The 20459-nt window shown below is 35.4% G+C and overlaps 2 protein-coding genes across 12 annotated transcripts in view; one reads left to right on the top strand and one right to left on the bottom strand.

Moving 5' to 3' along the window:
* PHC3 (polyhomeotic homolog 3) overlaps positions 1-10657 on the top strand; it is a 75257-nt gene extending 64600 nt beyond the window's left edge. For 4 of the 6 annotated variants that reach the window (XM_015564169.1, XM_015564170.1, XM_015564167.1 and 1 more), the window contains 3 exons: positions 2230-2362; positions 2454-2685; positions 8807-10657. In XM_015564169.1, coding sequence (XP_015419655.1) covers positions 2230-2362; positions 2454-2685; positions 8807-8961 — 520 coding nt within the window. In that variant the 3' untranslated portion in view covers positions 8962-10657. Of the gene's footprint in view, positions 1-2229; positions 2363-2453; positions 2686-6858; positions 6989-8806 lie in introns of those variants that run through there. The other 2 variants (XR_001513900.1, XM_015564171.1) reach the window with 2 other exon arrangements.
* Positions 10658-17965: 7308 nt separating this feature from the next.
* GPR160 (G protein-coupled receptor 160) overlaps positions 17966-20459 on the bottom strand; it is a 25800-nt gene continuing 23306 nt past the window's right edge. For all 6 annotated transcript variants that reach the window (XM_006764090.2, XM_015564164.1, XM_015564163.1 and 3 more), the window contains one exon: positions 17966-19432. In XM_006764090.2, the coding sequence (XP_006764153.1) occupies positions 18347-19360 (1014 nt within the window). In that variant the 5' untranslated portion in view covers positions 19361-19432 and the 3' untranslated portion in view covers positions 17966-18346. The remainder of the gene's footprint in view (positions 19433-20459) is intronic.

Genomic DNA, 20459 nt, shown 5'->3' with positions numbered 1-20459 from the left:
CTGGATATAATATTCTCTTTACTCCTAGTTGTAGAATTTCCACTCAGCCAGCCCGCCTGTGTTTCTGGATGTTGTGGGTCCCTGGTTCAAGCTTAATTTGAATTGGTTGTTCAAGGCGGCAATCTCCGGCGTTAACCTATGCCGCCATCTTCGGTTCTCTCCATCTAGGGAATTTCTTGCTTGAACATATTATTTAGTGTGGTGCTACTAAAATATACTTAGTAAAACTTAGGATAAGTTTTGTACTATTGAATAAGTAATTGAAGTATTTGCCTCTCAAAATGGCTTCATTGGTTTCTTAGTTGTCAGTTTGTTACTCAGATATCCTTTTATGTTATTGATAATCCTAAGAAAATTATGTAACTCCTGTTTAACATGGGAGTTTTCCAGTTTGTGTATACCACAGGAAAGAATAGTGGCTATGGTTCTAAATGATTGAAAACTCCGAGGGGAAGGACTACTGTTTTTCAGAATATTTTAAATTTCTTGACTTTTAAGAAACATTTCAAGTCTTTTAATGCTACCATTATTCTTCTCCAAGAGATTATTGCTGAGTTGTCACATTATTATACCTTTAGGTGAACCCCTTAGAAGATTAGGGGTCCTAACATAGGGAAATGGAGATGAGAGAGCAAAGGGGAGAGAATAAATTAGGTCAGGGAGGAATTGCTGCTGTTTACGACTGTCTTGGAGATCTAAATATTTAGGGACTAAACAGCAAGTGTAAAGTTAGTCTGTCTTTCTGATCTTTAGTCAGTGGGGAAAGAAGTTTTGTCAATTGGTAAGAATGGAAATCAGAAACTGACAGAGCTGAGCCCATGGAAGTGCATAATGAACATAGCAGGAGCTTGTTAAATTGTTTAGGGTAAAATGAGGTGGCCATTAGGACACCTTTTTGTTTTTTATATTTTTAGGGGGAAAAAAGCCTGTTCATTCTCATAGTGCTCCTTACTTTCACTTCCTGATATTTTGAGAAAACATACGTGAGGAAAATTTATTTCGGCATCTGTATATTGATCCTAGAACAGTTATCAATAGCATAGTTAATTGGGATTTATTCTTGTCATTTTTCTGCAAAATCTTAGAGCAAAAGAGTTTTGAAAACATGAAATTACAATGACAGTTGTATATGTGTAAAATAAGAGGAACTGCATGTATTTTTCTTAGCCTTTCTGAGTTTTTCTGAAATTGTTTCTTAGATTATTTCTTTTCACTCTTCTTTCTAGGAATAGGGTAGGCAAACTGTGCCCAGAGTCATTCCTGTAGCCTATATTTATATGATCCATGAGCTAAGGATGGTTTTTAAATTTTGGGATAGTTGGAAAAGAAATCAAAAGAATCATATTTTGTGACACATGAAAATTATGGGAAATTCAAATTTTAGTGTTTCTAAATAAAGGTTTATTGGAACATAGCCACGCTCATTTATTATTGTGTATGTCATAATTGCAGAGTTGACTAGTTGTAACAGAGACTTAAATGGCCCACAAAGCCTAAGACATTTACTATCTGACCCTTTATAGAAAAAGTACCCAGTCCCCTGTTCTAGGGCCTTGGAACCCAATAAATGGCATAAAACTATTTTAAGCTGCTATTATGCCATATAAAGGTCTATTAAAAAATATTAGATAGTCTATCAATTTCAAAGAATTCTATATTTTAAAATTTCCTGAAGAGTGAGAGCTATGAAATCCTTGTATAACTTTGAAATCCCACCTTTACATTTTTACTCTTTGATTCAGTAATATATTTGAAAAATCTTTTACTAGCCATTTAAGATTTTATCTTTCTCTACTGTATTAAGCAATTGTTATTAATCGCTTTTCAGATATTATTACTTGGAAAAATACCAATTTGGATGAACATTTAAATAGTTAACTTCTTTTTCTCCTGGAACCTTGAATTATTTTGCTGCTGTAAAAATCAGTTGCCCTCTCTATTTTACAGAAAGTTGCCCACTATCATGCTGTTATTAGGAGGAAATATCAATACCTGTCCAGTATTAGATTGAGAGCTATGTATTATACTGATATATACATACAGAGGTCAGTTTTTGACTGTTAGCATAAGTAAATCCATTGAACACTGTGGTTTACTTTCTGAGGTATTATAGTTCTTAATGAAGTATATGCCACTTACTGATTCACAAATCACTTTAAAGTCATAATTAACTACTAAATAGAGTGTCCTATATATCATTTAATATTTTTTCTTACTTGAATTTCTTAGGTACAATGTTAGCTGTTCTAAAAAATTTGCACTTAGTCGTTGGAATCGTAAGCCTGATAATCAAAGTCTTGGGCATCGTGGCCGTCGTCCAAGTGGCCCTGATGGGGCAGCAAGAGAACATATCCTTAGGCAGGTCTGTAGAAACCTTGCTTCAATGTACAATACCCTTTTCAGTAATGCAAGGAAAGTGCAATGCTGTATTTTACTTGTACTACATTTTCCAGCTTCCAATTACTTATCCATCTGCAGAAGAAGACTTGGCTTCTCATGAAGATCCTGTGCCATCTGCTATGACAACACGTCTGCGCAGGCAGAGCGAGCGAGAAAGAGAGCGTGAGCTGCGAGAAGTGAGAATTAGGAAAATGCCTGAGAACAGTGACTTGCTATCAGTTGCACAAACAGAGCCCTCCATATGGACGGTTGATGATGTCTGGGCCTTCATTCATTCTTTGCCTGGTACGTAATTCAGCATTTTGGCCTTAATGTTTTTTTTGGGCATTCACACACAGGAATGATGTTAGATCCACCTGCATCTATTGCACGAAAGGGTTCGAGAAGTACTTATGTGTATATACTAGTTAAATAGCATTTGCTATTGAAATATGATCTGATTCCTCTTGCTTATTCCCTCAGCACAACTGGGTATTTTCTCATACCCTCAAGTCGATAAAAACTGACTAGTCCTGCTTCAGCTGTGACACCTCAGCCGGTGAAGGTATTAAAGGTGCTCTCTTCTCTTCAGTCTGATTTCTCTCGAGGGGTCAGTAGAGAGATTGAGTCAGACACTTCTTCCCTTTGCTCTTCTACTTTTCTATTCGGTTTCCTCATTTCCTAATTTAATATTTAACCTTTTAAATAAGAGAGACTAGCCGAAGCCGGTTTGGCTCAGTGGATAGAGCGTTGGCTTGCGGACTGAAGGGTCCCAGGTTCGATTCCGGTCAAGGGCATGTACCTGGTAAAATATATTTAAAAAAAAAAAAAAAGAGAGACTATAATTTTTTTTTACATTTTTGAAAGCTAATCAAGACCTTTTAGACTATGATTAAATTTTGGTTTCTTTTAAAGGAAGCTGCATTCTTTGATTCTTGCAAAAAGTAGGTATCAAGAACAGTTCCAAAATTTGATTAAGTAGACAGCTAGCATTCAGTTATGATATTCTATCCCAATAGAAAAGGATAACTTTCTTATGTTTTCCTGCTCTCTCATTTTTGAATTCTTTCCATCAGCTTATTCTTTATGTTCTTTATCTTTTCTTCTTTAATGTGAAAATAAACATAAAGTCCACTTTCTCCAAGGGACTGGCTACTAAAGACATTTGAACCTTTGCTCATGATGAAACCCACACACTGTCTATGTTAAGACAATATATGTATTTTTTTAAATCAACAAATCTTATCATTCACTTTGGCCTTATGAATATGGAACACAAGGAAATTGTTAAATTGTGTTCCATTTTGGTTTTATTCTGAATCATACCATTTACCTTGATATAAGCTTTCTAGAAAAATACGTCCCTTTGCAGTTGTTCTGCAAGCTTATTAAAATTAATCCAGCTAGTTTTGCTAATTAATCTTTCTATGAAGGCCACTGTCTCAGAAGTAAATTTACAGCTAATGTGCTGTGAGAGTGAAGAAAGTATATTTAGCAGTTATTATTGCTTTAAAAAAAAATTTGTCAGCCATTTTACCATTTCTGTTTTCAGAACTCTATGAGATTTTATTGAATTCTTTTTTCTTTTAAAATATATTTTTATTGACTACAGAGAGGAAGGAAGAGGGAGAGAGAGATAGAAGAACCAGTGATGTGAGAGAATTATTGATTGGCTGCCTCCTGCATGCCCCACACTGGGAATCAAACCGTGACCACCTGGTTCATAGGTTGATCAACCACTGAGCCCCACCAGCTGGTCTAAATTATTTTTTCAGTACCTTGTTTTAGAAATGCTAAATAAGTTTTGTGGTTTCCTTTCTTTCTTTTCTTTTTTAAAGAAAAACAAGATATAGTCATTTTTAAAGAAAGAAGAAATTGTTTAAAGAGGGATAGATTTCCCATGGGAAGATTTTTAAGCACACACCTAAGAAAACTTAGGTGTGAGTTGTGCTGACCATATAGGTTTAGAATCTGCATTAAAACTGATGTATTAGAGGATGATGAGTATTGTTTGTAGTTTTAATACTTAATGAAATAAATTTTAGATTTTAGATTAGTTTAGATACCGTGAGATTTAACCCTAAAGTCTATACTGATCTCCTGGGCTAGACTTTGATTCTATCATCTTCAGAAGTAGTCTCAGTTTTCCAAATGGGGTGTGTGAGCTGTTTGTTAGCTCTGGTTCTCATTTGGTGTAAAGTATTTCTTTTCCTTTGGGGATGAAGGGTGGTTTATATCCTGAAGAAAGTAGGTTGGCAAGCAAATAAATAATTGATAGTACTGAGTCCTCTGTCACTTTATATACTTTTTTTAGGACTAATTTTCCCCAGCATCCATTTGCCATGAGGCTACTTTTGGCTGCTTTTATTGGAACAAAGGCTAACTTCTTTGTCTCATTCTTGCTTCATTTGAATTAAAAAAAAAAAGATTATTGCTTATAACTTTAGATGCTTGTCTTATTGAGTTCATCAAGACACTTAATTTTATTGCCAGTGTTTAGAGAACATTACATGTCATTAAAAGGAGACTGCTTTATAATTAAGAATTGCTTGGGTCTGCTTAATATAACTCTGCTTTTCTTTTACTGATTAAATGGGAGTATTTCCAAACTTTTATATGTTAAATAACAAGCTTATTTGTGTGATCCTTATATCTTCTTTTTCAAAGTTTTGCTCTCTGAAATGCCTGTAGTTTAAGGTAACTTTCATACAGAATAAGCATTTATCTTCATTTCCCTATGTTCCTCTGGTCGCTGTAAACTTCCTTTTGAGCCTCTTTGAGCTCATTCAGGGCTTTATGTTTGTTTATTTTTTTGTTTTCCTGAGAGTCTACTCCCAAGTTTTTTTCCTAGAATGAACAAGCTTGTAAATTTTGTAATCCTTTGTATTTTCTTTCCCTCTTTTATCAGGGCACCTACATTTACCCCCTAGAGTTATCTCTTTTCTATTGTCATCTTGTGCACCATTCTGGTGGGATCATATAGAGCTGGTATGCAGTACATCCAAATCTCAGAGCTGTTAGCAGAAAGAAAAATTATTTTCATATAAATTTTTGTGCATTAAAAAGTTCTCTACAGAAACTACTCTTTCTGTTTTCAGTTAATTGCAGTTATCTTCTTCAACTCTTCCTTGAAACAGTTAAATTGCAAAGATCAATTTATTCTGGATTTATTGATCTTTGAATCTGCAGTAAATTAGGTTTCTTTGTAGGCATAGAAAGTATAGGAATTATATACAACTAGAAGCCCAGTTTGTGCACTGGCGGGGGCGGGGGGGGTCTCTCAGCCCAACCTGTGCCCTCTCACAGTCTGGGACCCCTCGGGAGATAACCACCTGCTGGCTTAGGCCTGCTCCCCTGGTGGTAGATGGCACGCCCGATTCCACGGTGCCTGCCCCATCTTCCCCAGTCGCAGATGGCAGGCCTGGATCCCTGCTGGGTCAGGCGGTGGCTCGGAGTCATGCTGCTGCCCGGCCCCGCACACGGCAGGCCTGGATCCCGCCCTGGGGCGGGCGTCGGCTTGGAATCTCACCCGCCCAGGGCAGGCGGCACAGTGGGATCTGCCTGCAGTATGCAAATTTAACGGCCTTCTTTGTTGGGTTAATTTGCATACTCTTCTGATTAGCTGATGGGTGTAGCAAAGGTGCGGTCAATTAGCATCTTTGTCTTTTATTAGTGTAGATATGACGATTTACTGGTTTTCATAATACTAACATTGGGACTTGATTTTTCTGTACTATTGAATGGCAGGTCACAGCGTTTCACCTTCCTTATTGAGGCCATTTTTTGTGCAGGGTGAGTTTATTTTGGGTTTCTTTGGAAAAGTGACTGGATGCTTGGGACCCGTGTCCATGTGTTCAGGTCTGTGCACACCCTGATAGCTGCTTCTGGTGATGTAAAGCCAGCTACTCTGACTGGTTACTACAGTTGGGATATATTTTGTACATATCCCTAGGGTGCAGCTGCTTTACAGAAGGAGATTTTAATGTCAGAAATTCATAGAACTAGCTCAGAACATCCTGAGCATGTAGAATTTTTTTAAAATTCATTTTTCTCAATTTTCTGGAAGCATATTTGCTTCTGTTTTTTTCTTTTTAAAGTCACTTTATTTTTTAGCTTCTGTACTAATGTATAGTATAATCCCCCTGCCCCTTTTTGGGGTTGGCTTTAGAAAGTTGTGGTCTAAAATACTGAAGATAACGCATTCATATTTGATCACGCTGTTTCCCAAACTTTTTGTTCACTATTATTTTGCTAATACCTTTATTGTCCACCTGTAAGAAGACATTTGAAGAGGTATCTCATAATGCAGAGGAACGAAAACATGCTATATATTTTCCTCATGGAGAGCTCCTTGTTTCTATTCCCACATGTAGCTCTTATAGTCCTCATTACTTCTCATGGCTCCTGTTTTCTGAATCTAAGTAAGTCCTACCCTATCTTTCTCTCTCTTCTTTTCTTCCCTGTGCTCTTGTAAGTAAGACTGAAGAGAGAAGAACATTAGTTCTTTCATATAAAGAAGGATGAAGTCACAACTAGACGCAAGATTAGTCAGTTTTGTCTGCCCAGTTTTGAGAGCTACCTCTGGGAAAAGGAAAGGGGCTTTTCCATGGTGAGTAATTCCTTTTAACTATATAATTTCTTTTATATGGTAAACGGGCAAAATAATAAAAATTCCTCATAGGGTACTTTTGAAATGTCAATTTTTAGAAGTTGGAGAAATTATTAAGACTAGAGAAATTGATAAGCTGGCTGTTATATAGGAAACAAAAAAGATATAACCAACAAAGAAGGCAAAAAAATATCCAAGAGAAAAGATGGCTACACAGCAAAATACAGAAAGTGTTTGTATTACTCTTACAGATGGTTCCTCTCTAGCAGATTCTGTTTTTTGTTCATTATTTGTTTATTCACTCACTTAGTCCTTCACACACCCCCCCCCCCCAATATATATGTATATTTAGCACCTACAGTGCTTTGTGTTTAGTTCTGGGGTTATAGGGATGACATCATTATCTATATAAACAAGAGAATGATATGTTTGCAATAGGAAGATAATCATTTCTGCAAAGTTGTGGTATCTAAAGATGTAATGTAACCATTTCCATTTTTTTGTGTTTTCCCTGAGAATACTGATTCGAATAAAATAGACTTTACGCTGTTAGTATTTATTCTTTTTTGTTTGTTTTGTTTTTATATTAATTTTTAGAGAGAGTGGAAGGGGTGGAGGGAGGAGAAGAGAGAGAGAAATATCAATGTGAGACACACCTATTGCCTCCTGCACACACCTCAACTGGAGCAGGGATCGAACCTGCAACGCAGGTACATGCCCTCGACCGGGAATCAAACCTGAGACCCTTTGGTGTGCAGGCCAGTGCTCTAACACTGAACAACACTGGCTAAGGCATTAGTATTTATTTTTAAATTTATTTTTCTAATTTTACTGTCTAAGGAAGCTTCTACATTTTGCATTCTCTTCTCTCTTGGTTCCTTAATTCATTACCTTCTTGCTAGTTTCCTTATCCTTAGTGGAGAAGTTTATTGAGTAACCTGACTGCAAAATTTGGTAGATAATAAGAACATTTGGGGTTCAAGTAGATGCTAGCATTGTGTTTGTTACCTGATAAAGCATCTGATTTAGTTTGAGGCTAAAATATTGTTTTTTGACAAGGTGTTAGTTAGCAAGCCCCTAATTTCAATGAGAATTTATGTTTCAAAAGTGGAGATGGGTCCAATGATACTAAGATTTGAAGTTGAAATTACAAGTTGAGCAGTATAATACATTTTAGCAGTATTGCAATAGAGCAATACTATAATCTTGATGGATTGGTTCTGTCCTTAGTGAACAATAAAAATGTTTCGATGTGCTTGCCAATTGAAGGTTGTAAATTAAAAGTTTTAAGAGATAATGAAAGTGGTATTCTGGTACATAGGAAAATATTTCTAAATTGTTATTTAAATGGCAGAACATTATATTTTATTCCTTTGTATGTAAATGTGAAGAATATGTTATAGAAAGATAAGTTCATGAGGTATAATAATTAGTTAATTTAAACTTGTTATATATGTGGCATGCTTTGAGATGACACCATCATCCTTTTTGTGAAGATAAGCTATATCTAGAGTCTAGATTCTGGACTGATCAATCCTTACATTTTACCTGACTCTTACTAATTATTTCTATATTATCTTTAGAACAAGAATTCCAAGTAAGTTGCTTTACCTGATTTTGATTAATTTTTATTTTCAGAATGTCAAGAAATACTCTCTTCTTCGGGAGTGAACCTAAGACTACCATAAATAAATTTCATTTGTTTCTCAGCCTGTATTTCACATACTCAGACCCAGTGAGAGCATAACTGTGACTATTAGGAGTAATGTCTAATTGTTGTGTATTAATTTTAATTTCCTTTCTCTGATCAAATTCCAGGCTGCCAGGATATCGCAGATGAGTTTAGAGCACAGGAGATTGATGGACAGGCCCTTCTCTTGCTAAAAGAAGACCATCTTATGAGTGCAATGAATATCAAGCTTGGCCCCGCCCTAAAGATCTGTGCACGCATCAACTCTCTGAAGGAATCTTAACGAGATCATGAGGCTTTGCGATAACATCAGTTTTATTCTTCTTAAACAAACTTGTAAGGTAAAGGCTCAGGTTGGCCTAGAATATTATCACGTATTGTGGTGGATAGCCAAGAACATTGGGATCTCCACATGAAAAGCTGACATTTCTTTTACAGATATAATAATTCATCATACATTTTCATAATTAGCCAACATTGGTGAAATTAATTTTACAGGTTACATACAACATTGAAAGACCTGTTATAGAGGGCCATGATATTTTTCAAAGAAACGTATTATAGTACTTTTTAAAAAAGTAATGTTTATCATTAATATAAAGAATCCTTTTAAAACTAACTTAATGATTTACATTTCTCTTTTGATTCAGTTTTGTTATACATTTTTCTACCCTATAAGTTTCCCATAAGTTGTCATTAGAGATAATTTAAGAATAATTTAGGAGTCCAGTGACTGGAATTGTATGCAGTGAGATATCATTGTGCATTTAAAAAAACATGTCTGTTAGAAAGTTGTTTTGTCTATAAAAATGGATTGCATTCTAGCAAGAATAACACTGATCTGGGAGTCAGACAAGTTGGTTTCTATTCTAAACTTGACCAAGAATTTGGTGTAGCTGAGAACATTGTCCTCTTAGTTTTTGTACATGTAGACCAATAGTTCTCCTGGAGATGAGTTTTGCTGCCCTGGGGACATTTTGGTTTAGCTGAGGGGGCTGAGGGAGGGATGCTATCGGTACCTAACACATGGAGGACAGGGATTGTATATTTCCTACAATGCATAGGACAGTTCTCCACAACAGCTATGCGGTCCAAAATGTCAGTAGTACCAAGGTTGAGAAACTTTAATGTAGGAGTGATAAATGATTCCCTTTTTCACCCAGAGGGATACATTACACAATGGAAATATTTCAGGTAGCATCAGTGTTCTGCTGAAGTATTTTCCCCAGTGTATGCACACTGAGAAAAAGGGGAGCGATCCATTAAATTGGCCGATAAAATAAGGACTAGCATATAAATAGACTCTCAAAAGATACTGATTCATATTATCTTTTATCTATGCTCCTCTGTGATAAAAGGCATAATCTGATTACACCTTATGAACCAATGTACATATAACCTTTACCAACAAGGCAATAGTGTGTAGCACATACACGTATTTGGTCTTTGGCATTTTTCTAATGTTGAACATGCTGGGTCTAGCTAGAAAGCATATTCCCTTTTCCTGACAAAACCCTTGCATGCTTTCTGCAGAGCACTTACCAAGTGATATCTCTTGAATGGTGAGGTCTAAGTTTGTATGTACACGTTTTAGGGGGGAAATTTTTAAGTAAAACCTTTCACCAAACAGTTAGTGATCTACTAGAATTGTGACACCAAAACATAATTGTTTTGGGAGCCTTGAGAGCTTTATAGTCCTGGACATCAAAAATTTGTTTATTTTTTTAAATCTTATCTCTATCATACAATGAAAATGTTTTAATAATCGAAGGAACATACATAGATATTTGGCAAAAGTGGAAAGAGTCTATGGGTTTCAGTCATTATCACTGCTCTTTTCAAAAAGATTGTGTTGACCTAGTAGAAGACTAAAGATGTCATTAAAGACATCACAGATATTTATCTTTTGGCTTTGTGTACATTAGAGAATGTTGATTATTTTTATACAAAAATACAGCGGGTAATTTTTTTAATCTGTAGATGCCTCTTGTTTGAATGTATGCTTTGTGGGATTCTTTAGTGTAGTAATGTTTTAAAAAATGATGTTTACTGATAGTTGCGTGTAGGATTAGAATGTGTAATATAGTGTAAGGCTCATGTTCCAGACCTACAATAGCTTGTAGTCCATGTTACATATTTCTTTATATCACATTTTTAATTATTGGATTAAAGTTTCAAGGAAAGGTAGGTACTCTCTAGTCAACTTTCATTTATTAGCATTTAATCATTGTGACAGAGTTGTCATATGCTTGACTTTTCCCCTCATGTTGCAATTTCAGAACTCAAATACAGGCTAAGCACGGTGGAAGATGTTTCACTGTATGGGGGGGTGGAGGCACAAAGAAAAATCTCCCCTGGAATTAAAACTTTAGCATAGAGAATCCACACACAATTAATATAAGATTATGTGAGGATAAATTCCCCTTGCAATAATGATTGCTTCCCATAACTACATATAACCTTTAAGGGGTTAGCTTTGAACTGTGTTAATAGGTTCACCTTTTATTTACACCCTCTTCTAATAGCAGTCATTATGTAGTACTTGTAAAAGCCCCTGTGCCTGGCACTATGTTAAGAAAGGATATCCATTTGGGAGTACCTTATAATCTTAAGTCTTATAATAATCTTAAGAATAGTATCAAAACATACCAGAAAATATACTTGGTTTTTTTTTTTTCAAGTGAGTAGTTTTATTTAGAAATGGCTCATTTGCTTTCAAGTAGTCACTCTCACCTTTGAAGCAGTTATTTCTTTCAAGATGATTAAATCATGTTAATATCAGTTACATATAATGGATAGACGATGACACTGGGTGTGCACCTCTCTCCTGAGCTTTAAGCACAGTTTTAGTATGATATAGGTGGGAAGAGGGCTATATTTTTATTTATATAATTGTTTTAGGATTTTGATTGAGGGAATGACAAGCAGAAAGAGAAGTTCTTCCTGTTTTTGCTACTTAAGTTTGTATTTTCTGACTTGTTTAAACTTACACACTCTTTTTCCATTGAGGGGGTGGAAAACCTACAAGTTTGAAGTTTTATTTGCTTTAAGCCATGTGTTCCTAAGAAATTAAACAAGCTGAGAGAGCTGGCTTGTAAAAATTATTTTTTACATGATGTGGATTTTCATCAAGTCTTGTGCAGGGATGTGTCTGACACAGCTATGCACTTTGATGAAATCAGTATAATATGAGACAGACTGTCACTTTTTAAGTGGCATTTAACTATTTCCAAGATGGTACTTTTAATTTGCTGTGGCATCATCTAAACAGACACTTTTAAGGGCTGACCCAGAAGTAGAGAAGGTGGAATGGGAGGGAAAAAATGTTAGTGAAGAAACTTGAGAATGCGAGAGGCGCAAGAGGCCTGCCACTTATTTTATCTCACTTCAACACTGAACAAAGTTCTGCACTTTTGAAGATAATATTTATGTTTTACCTAGTTTTCAATAGAAATAATTTTAAGTAGCCCTCTTAGAACTGTATGTAATATGTATTGTTATGCCCATGCCTTTGAATAATTTTTTACAGTTAATCTTCATCTAGCCAGTGTGAAATTAGTCAGACATTTATTCAGATACCAGTATTAGATTGAAATCTGCCATAGTGCCCCATATCACTGACGTGTCCAATTAAATGTTTTAAGCCCTATTACTTGTATTTGCAGGGTGTTGGTACACTATGGCACAAGTGTCGTATGGAGGCAATATTTAGATTGTATATATAGTCTTAGGTTGTCAAAAACTCAAAGATTAGTTGTTTTAATTATCAGAATCGAGTATTCACTTTCAGATGCCACAGCTGAATCAAAGAAAAGCATTTTTAAGGTTGTATCTTATTTGCTAGGTTGTCTCAGTGTAAGAATTGGATGACTAAGAGCTGTTTCTCTTTATCAGTGTGATTTTAATTAACACAAGCCTACCTCTATTTTTTGATGCACAGTAGTGTGGATCATGAAGTAAATAGTTTCACATTATTCACTATTGGTATTTTATGAATCTATTTAGAACATTTGATTTCATTTTAAAGATTATGATTCAATTTAGATAAGCACAAATACAGTATTAGGGAAAGTAAATATGCAGTTTTAGCAAAATTTAATTTCAACCTATTAAGAGCTGCATATCTTTAAAAGAATTCTTTGGAAAGATATTCCTCTTTTGTTATAAGTTCAGAAAATGTATCTCTATATGATTTCCTTTATAGCAGCAATACAAGCCATTACATCAGTAAAGAGTTAAAAATTATATTATCTTTGGAAAAAGTTTCCTAAATTTTTAAGAATTCTAAAGTTTTACATATAATTTTTTAGAGCTTATTTAATCTAGCTTAAAATAATACTACGAGAAAGCTTTTTTTTTGAAAGTTGTAAAGTAACTAATATGATGGTAATTATTGCCATATTTCAGAGCAAAACATTTGGCTTTCTCTGAACTGTCACTTTAGTACACACATGTTAAAAGTGGCCTCCCTCCTTTTCAGATCTGAAGCCCACCTTCTCTATGAAAATTGTCCCATTCTACTCTTAACACATGAACCTTTTAAATGCGATGTTTACGGAAACTTTTGGGAAATGTTTCCCATGAATGTTTCATGTTTTCCCTTTTTATAGCTTATGAACATTTTATTTAAAGATGACTGTTTTAATCTCAGATATTAGGAGGTACACTAGAAAAGTATTTTTTTCTACTGTCTTTGAAAAGTACAACTGCTCTCAGTGATACTGGTGGCATAAATATGAATCCATAGAGAGAAAACCTGTGCAAAGGTTTTTAAATATATTGTCTAAAAGGAAGTATAGAATGATTCTTAATTTGGAAAAAAATAAATATGAATTTAAAACACTGTTATGTTAACATGGCATGGTTTTAAATTTAACTCCAGTAATCTTAAGGATTGATAGTAGCCATCATTATTGGCTTAAAAATTATACAGTGTTAAATCCATGTTTTTTGGAGCTTTCATTGATAGAGGTGAAAAAGTTCGTGCTTGTGAGGGTGGTGGAGCTGGTGGTGGAGTAAATACCAACCTACTTTAGAAAGAAGGAACTTTTCAGTCGTGCCTCAGGCAAACCAGAAGTATCCATTGCTTACAGTCTTTGTTTAGAATGGTTGAAAAGTCATAATTCTTTGTTTTAGGTAGTACTAAGTACTCTAGTAGTTAATAGATCTACATAATCATTAAATTACTATGATGAATGACTGGGGTTTCACATCCAGTTGAAACAGCTGTGTGCAGTGACCCCCTCAGCAGTTACTTACCTTTAAACCTGTTTCCTCTTCTATGTATACCGTGTGGAGCCTATACTAAATATGTTGATTTTGATTTAAATCATCTCTTAAGTTCCTCCCAGCTCTAAAATTATGATTCTGGGCCACATAATGGGGTGTTTTTAAGTTGCTTCTACTTAATTCTCATTCCCTTTTCAATAGTTTCTTTCATACTTCAGAGCAATTGCTAAAAGATAATTATTTATTAAGCACTATTCCCTGGGTCACCTAGTCTTGGTTGTCCTAAGGAACAAGGCAGAAAGTTTAAACAGACAAGCAAATGAGGACATTTTTCTAAATGCTTCTTGCTAGCTAACCATGGGATATATGAACACACTAGAGGCCCAGTGCATGACATTCATGCACTCTGGGGGGGTCCCTCAGCCTGGCCTGTGCCCTCTCGAAGTCTAGGAGGCCTCGGGGGATGTCCGACTGCCACAGAAACAAGAGAGGCTCCCGCCACCACCACTGTGCTCGCCAGCTGTGAGCCCGGCTTCTGGCTGAGTCGGCTTCCCCTGTGGGAGCACACTGACCACCAGGGGGCAGCTCCTGTGTTGAGCATCTGCCTTCTGGTGGTCAGTGTGCATCATAGCAACCAGTCGTTCTGCATTTGGTCGATTCGCATAATAGCCTTTTCTTATATATGATGGAAAATGATAATGGACATTATCATTCAGGCATTTATTCATTCATTTAGCAAACTGTTTGAACACTTACTATGTGCAGCATGTGGTATACATGATGTAAGGAACCAGTCATAAGTAAACAAAATTTTCCCAAACAAAATTTTGATTGCAGTTTAAACATGGACATAATTATTACTTTGATGTACTGAATATAAAGTTGGAACTGAGGGAAATATTTCATGCATTGGGGTAAGGATTAGGCTAGATGACAGATAAGGGGTCTGAGTAAATCATATCAAATCCTGTAACATTTTACCTACCAAACATCAATCAGTCATAAACCTGATTAGGTTATGAAATTAAGTGTCCTAACAGTAGGATTTATATTTTGTGACAGCCCATATTTCTAAGAATTGTTTTGACACTTGAATCTATTCCAGAGGTGTTGCTATGCAGGGAGTGTGATAGAACAATACAAAGAAGCTGGTGCTGACTTACTATACATTTTTAACCACAAAAGCTTTACACCCAGTATTGACAGTGAGGCATATCTAAAACTGGGAAATCTCAAAGGAATTCACTGAACAGGTTTGTTTTGTACTTTTGTTTTGCTTTTAAAGCAAGGAAGACTACATAAAATAAATTTTATTACAAATATCTACTTTTTAGAAAGAACACATTACCAAGTAAAAGGGTTTTACTTTAAAATACTTAACTAGTAAACATAAAAGAGTTCTATGTTTAAATTGACAAGTATATGGGGAGTAAGTATTGAATGGGATCATTATTAACTGGGTAGAGATTCCTTACCACTTGAGGATTCTGTGACTTACACTGTAATTCCTATTGACAGAGCTTTACATATTAACATTGCTTGATACTAACATTCTCTATAAAGATAAAAAAATGAAAGTATCTCATTTTTATTGATTGCTGAGAGGAAGGGAGAGGGAGAGGGAGAAATATCAATGATGAGAGAGAATCATTGGTCGGCTGCCTCATTCATGCCCCACACTGGGGATTGAGCCCCAACCCGGACATGTGCCCTGACTGGGAATGGAACTGTGACCTCCTGGTTATATTACAGGTCAATGCTCAACCACTTAGCCACACCAGCTGGGTAGTCACAACTTCTTAAAGCAGGAAAATGTCCTAATACATGTTGGATTGGAATCTTTAACAAATTGATTTAAAAAGGAACACTGACATTCCATGTAAAACAGGTTTTTCCCCCATGGCATTGTTTAAAATTTAACATGTTTTGATATACCCAATTTTAAAAATATTTACCCATATTTTATGATGTTATATATGTTGCGTAAGTACCTTTTAAATATGTATTCTTAAAACTTAGAAAGTCAGTGGAGCCCTGACTGGTGTTGCTAAGTGGTTAAAGCATCAGCTCCTGAACCGAAGGGTTGCATGTTCAGTTCCCAGTCAAGGGCATTCACCTGGGTTGTGAGTTCCCTCTCTGCCTCAGTCGGGTGCATACAGTAGGCAACCAGTCAGTGTTTCTCTCTTGCATTGATATATATTTCTCTCTCTCTCCCTTCCTCCCTTCCGTGCTCTCTTAAAAGCAATGGGAAAAACATCCCCAGGTGAGTATTAAAAAAAATAAAATCAACGAAGTGTACAAGGATGTTTAACTTCCGAGACATTTACCCAAGATTCCCAAGTCACCTTATTCAAAAACTTTTTGTTTTTTTCTGTAGGGGAAAAAAAAGTCCAAGTAGGTTCTAGAAACTATGCTTAGAGTCAGGAGTAAGCTTGTGCTGAGTTGTAGGCAGCAGTGTGCAGGGTGGATGCCGACACAGATGGCAGGCATTTCAGCCTCTACTGAATTAATGCTTTTGTCTTGCTGGTTAACCTTTTGTTGATTTAAACAAAGGCAAATTTTTGTGATATATTAGTTTTAAAAAATACTAATTTTTGATTCTTCAAGTATATGTTGACTTTTTCTATTTCTATGTTTGATTCCTCACACTGTTCTAAAATGGGACTTTCAAATGATTAAAACCTCAAAAGCTGATCCACCCAGGATGAACAAAGCATCACCAAGGGGAAAAAGCATTTTTTATCTTTATAGAAAACAAATGTTAAGATTATATATAGATGTATTCTTTACATTGGATATTGTATTAGAGTCCTCTTTACAGGAAATTAGTTTTAGCACTCTTAGCATTAGTGTTCCTAGATTGGTGTCTGTAGCTAGTTTTCAAATGTATAACCTGAAAATGAAGTTAATTTTGCATTATAAGAGCACACCACAATCTATGTAAAAAGTCTGTCCATTTGGTATATTTTTTTTAAAAAGAGAAGGCACTTTCATATTAACAAGTAGCATGTGTATTAATTTTAGATTTTCATATCTGTTGTGTCTGTATTCAGTGAAGTGAAATTAAGCTTGTTGATGGCAACATTAACTGTTAAATTAAAGCACCTTATATTCTGCTGCTTAACCTGACTTGTAATTGCACCTTTGTTACCTGCACATTTCACGTAGAACATTGTTGTAACATTGCTTCATGTGGGTCTGGATGAAGGTTAAGTGGGCCTACAGAATCATTTATTTATATTGTTTATAATTCAATAATATATTGTAGACCAGCTGTTAAGTTCATTTCTTTACTAATAAAAGCCTCTTCCATTTGGCTGGTCTATTGCATAATTTCTTTTCTTCTTTAAGCTTATGAGGCATGGGGACTTTCTAAGTGAACAACAACAAAAAGCTTACTAAGGGATTTGAAATAGTTAGAAACTTTCCTGATTTAAAATCTGCTGGGTTTTATTAAGTACAATTTATTTTAAATATCGTAGTGCCATGTTATGGCCAATTAGAAAGCAGTACATTCAGAGGAAACATAATAGAGAAGTGAGAGGGCCAGGTTTAGACATGGACAGGTTGGGCACTTCTTAGTTCAACTGAATTCACAAAGTGACTGTCATTCAGATTCCTTTAATCCTGTAGTTCTCAGCTGGGGCGATTTTGCCCCCCCATGGGAGGCTTGGCAATGTCTGGAGACATTTTGATTGTCACAACTGGGGAAGAGGGTGCTACTGGTATCTAGTGGGTAGTGGGTAGGGATGCTACTAAATATTTCAATGCACAGGCATTCTCCCCAAACAAAGAATTACCTAACCCAAAATAGCGATAGTGCTGAGGATAGGAAACCCTGCTTTACTTTTACAATGTAGTTATGATTTGATATTGCAAGTGACATTTAAGTTATAACTGAAAAGGAATCTGGCACGGAGAGAACCTAGTCACTACCAGTTCTGTAAGGTAAGCAACCGAAACTTAGCTTGCAGAAATATTTACATTAAGAACAAATATATTTTTAAAATTAGCTACTCTTCCCCTATGTTAAAGAATATTTATACCGAATCATTTTAAAAAAAAAATCTTGATTTTATTGCTGTGAATTAAATAAAAATGTTTATTTAAGTTTATATAAAAGTTGGCAGCGCATCTCAGATTTACATAACTGTTTGCATCCAGTAGTTTTTTTGGATAACAGAAACATCAGTATGGCCAAGTGTTGACTCATTTCACTTCTATGTTAATATTTGTAACATGCAATTTTCCTCAACAGGTATAAAATTTTTTCTTGGAATTATTTTGTTTAAAAATGAAAAAGACAAATAATATCATAGCCCTAAAATACACATTGAGGCGGTTGAGGGAGGCTTCAGTTCAGTTCAGTCTTTGTATGCCCTGAGTTACTCTTTTTCCTTTGAAAATACCACAGTTGTAAGTTTTAACATGGCAACATGTTAACAAATTATAATTGATGTAGGCTTTTCAATTTGCTCAGGATCATGAATTGCAAGTGCAATGAAGCAGCTTTTCCAGTTGACAAATGGATCCACAGGTAATGCAATGTCTCTTAAATTAAACTTGTGACATTTACACCAGTAAACCGTAGCAATGAGAAAACTATTGACAAAGTACAACCATGGAATGTTCATCTCAATATATGCTGGAATCTGTACTTTAAATAAAAGGATAATTATTTGAAGTAGTACAAATGGTAACCAGGTACCGAGAAAACAGACAATGAACTTGGGCAAGAGTGTTTTTTTAGAGTTCACAGTACAACTAGAATGGGATAAAAAGGGGAAATATAGGACAGTCTCATTCATGTAGGAAGTTATCCTAATAGCCTGTACTAAGGTAATAACTTCTGACCAAGAAGTGATGAAAGCCATAAATAAAATCATCACCATGAAAAATGAGAGCCAGTAACTTTGAATGCTGACGTAGAAAGGACATTGATAAGGATAAACATTCTGTGCCTTTAGGTTTTGGTAGATATCTGGATCTCCCAAAACATAAGCAAATACTGAAATCCAAATCAAAAGTACTGTAAAGAAATAACATAATTTCTGACACTTAAATGGAAGGGTGGTTTTAGAAAAATTCAGATAATAATCTATCCATGCTATCAGGAAAACTGGATAATGCAAAAAGCCGTAAGTAAAAGATATAATTTGAGTAAACAAGCAGATGTGGTATTTAGTAAACCTAATGTCTAAAAGTACAAAATCCCTGAAATAGGATATAATGGAAATGTTTACCAAAAGTAAAAGGTCCATGAGTGCTAGTGAAATGCAAAAATATTCCATAAAATTTTGACAGGTGTTTTTTCTTCTCATTCCCAGTGTGAGGATATTTAATAATATTTTCCCAAGTATAATCAAGATTAGCAGGCAGTTACCATCCAGGGGCTGACTTGTTTGATGTAACTGGTACTGAGAAGAGCAGTTCTCTGAAGCAAGCACGATCATATTTTTAGTTAAACTTCAGAAGGCCTGCTGAAAGATAGACGATAAGATACTGCTTTGCTTTATTTTCCATCCCTGCAAAGAAAAGTGAAAAAGTCTTGATATTATCTTGATTCTATCTCTATTTTAAGACTTTACAAAACAAGCACTAGGATTCCCCAAATATAATTTAATCCAGTCACTTCCACAAATAATTATATGTATAAATAGAAATTTATGTTTCTCATAAAACTTATATAGATGAAGGATTAATATGCATACTTTGGTCATTTTTTGAGATCCAGGTCATTCAGAACTCTCAGATCTATAACCAAAATGTTACATATAAATTACTAAAACTTCCATATAAGTACAAGTTTTAATGTGTAAAAAGATAAAATACTTTGTCCTACTGGAGTGAAAACACAGGCTTAAAAGTGGCATTCAGACAATCACTGATAGTTGTTAACCGAGTCTCACTCTGACTCAAGATGTTACCTCACCTGTCCCCCCTTTTGTCTCTTCGTCAGTGAAGTAGAGGTCATGTTTAAGGGACCCTCTAGTCCAGCAGTTTTCAAACTGTTTTAACTGCAGGATCAACATTCACATTAAGTATCTGAAGTTCAAAGATATGGAACAGACTATTCAGCTGAAAATATTAGGAACATTGGCAACAGAAAGAAAGATTTATCTTCTGGGCATGATCTTTCAGGTGTGGCACCTGGAGAGAGGAGAGAATACAGGGAAGGAATAGGGACCGAGTATGGATACCTGAGAACATTAGGAAGTGCTAGGTAAAGGCAAAGGAACAGGAGTTGAAGCTTGAGTGATAAATGCACTTGGAGGCAGCAAAAAAGATAACGTGGTGAAAGAGGTCAGAAAGGAAGAAATCGGGAAAGGATGAAAGAGAAGGAAGGAAATTGGAGAAATTTATCCTGAAAATAGACCCAAATATGTCTCTGCAAGACTGTTCAACCAAGTATTTCTGAGTAGCAGAATAAAACCAAACCCAAATAGTAACAGGTCCATCACAATGTCAACAACTGAAGAGGGGGAGAGGGTTAAAACGATACAGTCCTTCCCTACAATGTACTATCCTGCAGCCATTAACAATGTCAGCAGG

Source organism: Myotis davidii, unplaced genomic scaffold (assembly GCF_000327345.1).
Source record: "Myotis davidii unplaced genomic scaffold, ASM32734v1 scaffold115, whole genome shotgun sequence".
NCBI lineage: Eukaryota > Metazoa > Chordata > Mammalia > Chiroptera > Vespertilionidae > Myotis > Myotis davidii.
This window is presented reverse-complemented; position numbering and strand designations above follow the sequence as displayed.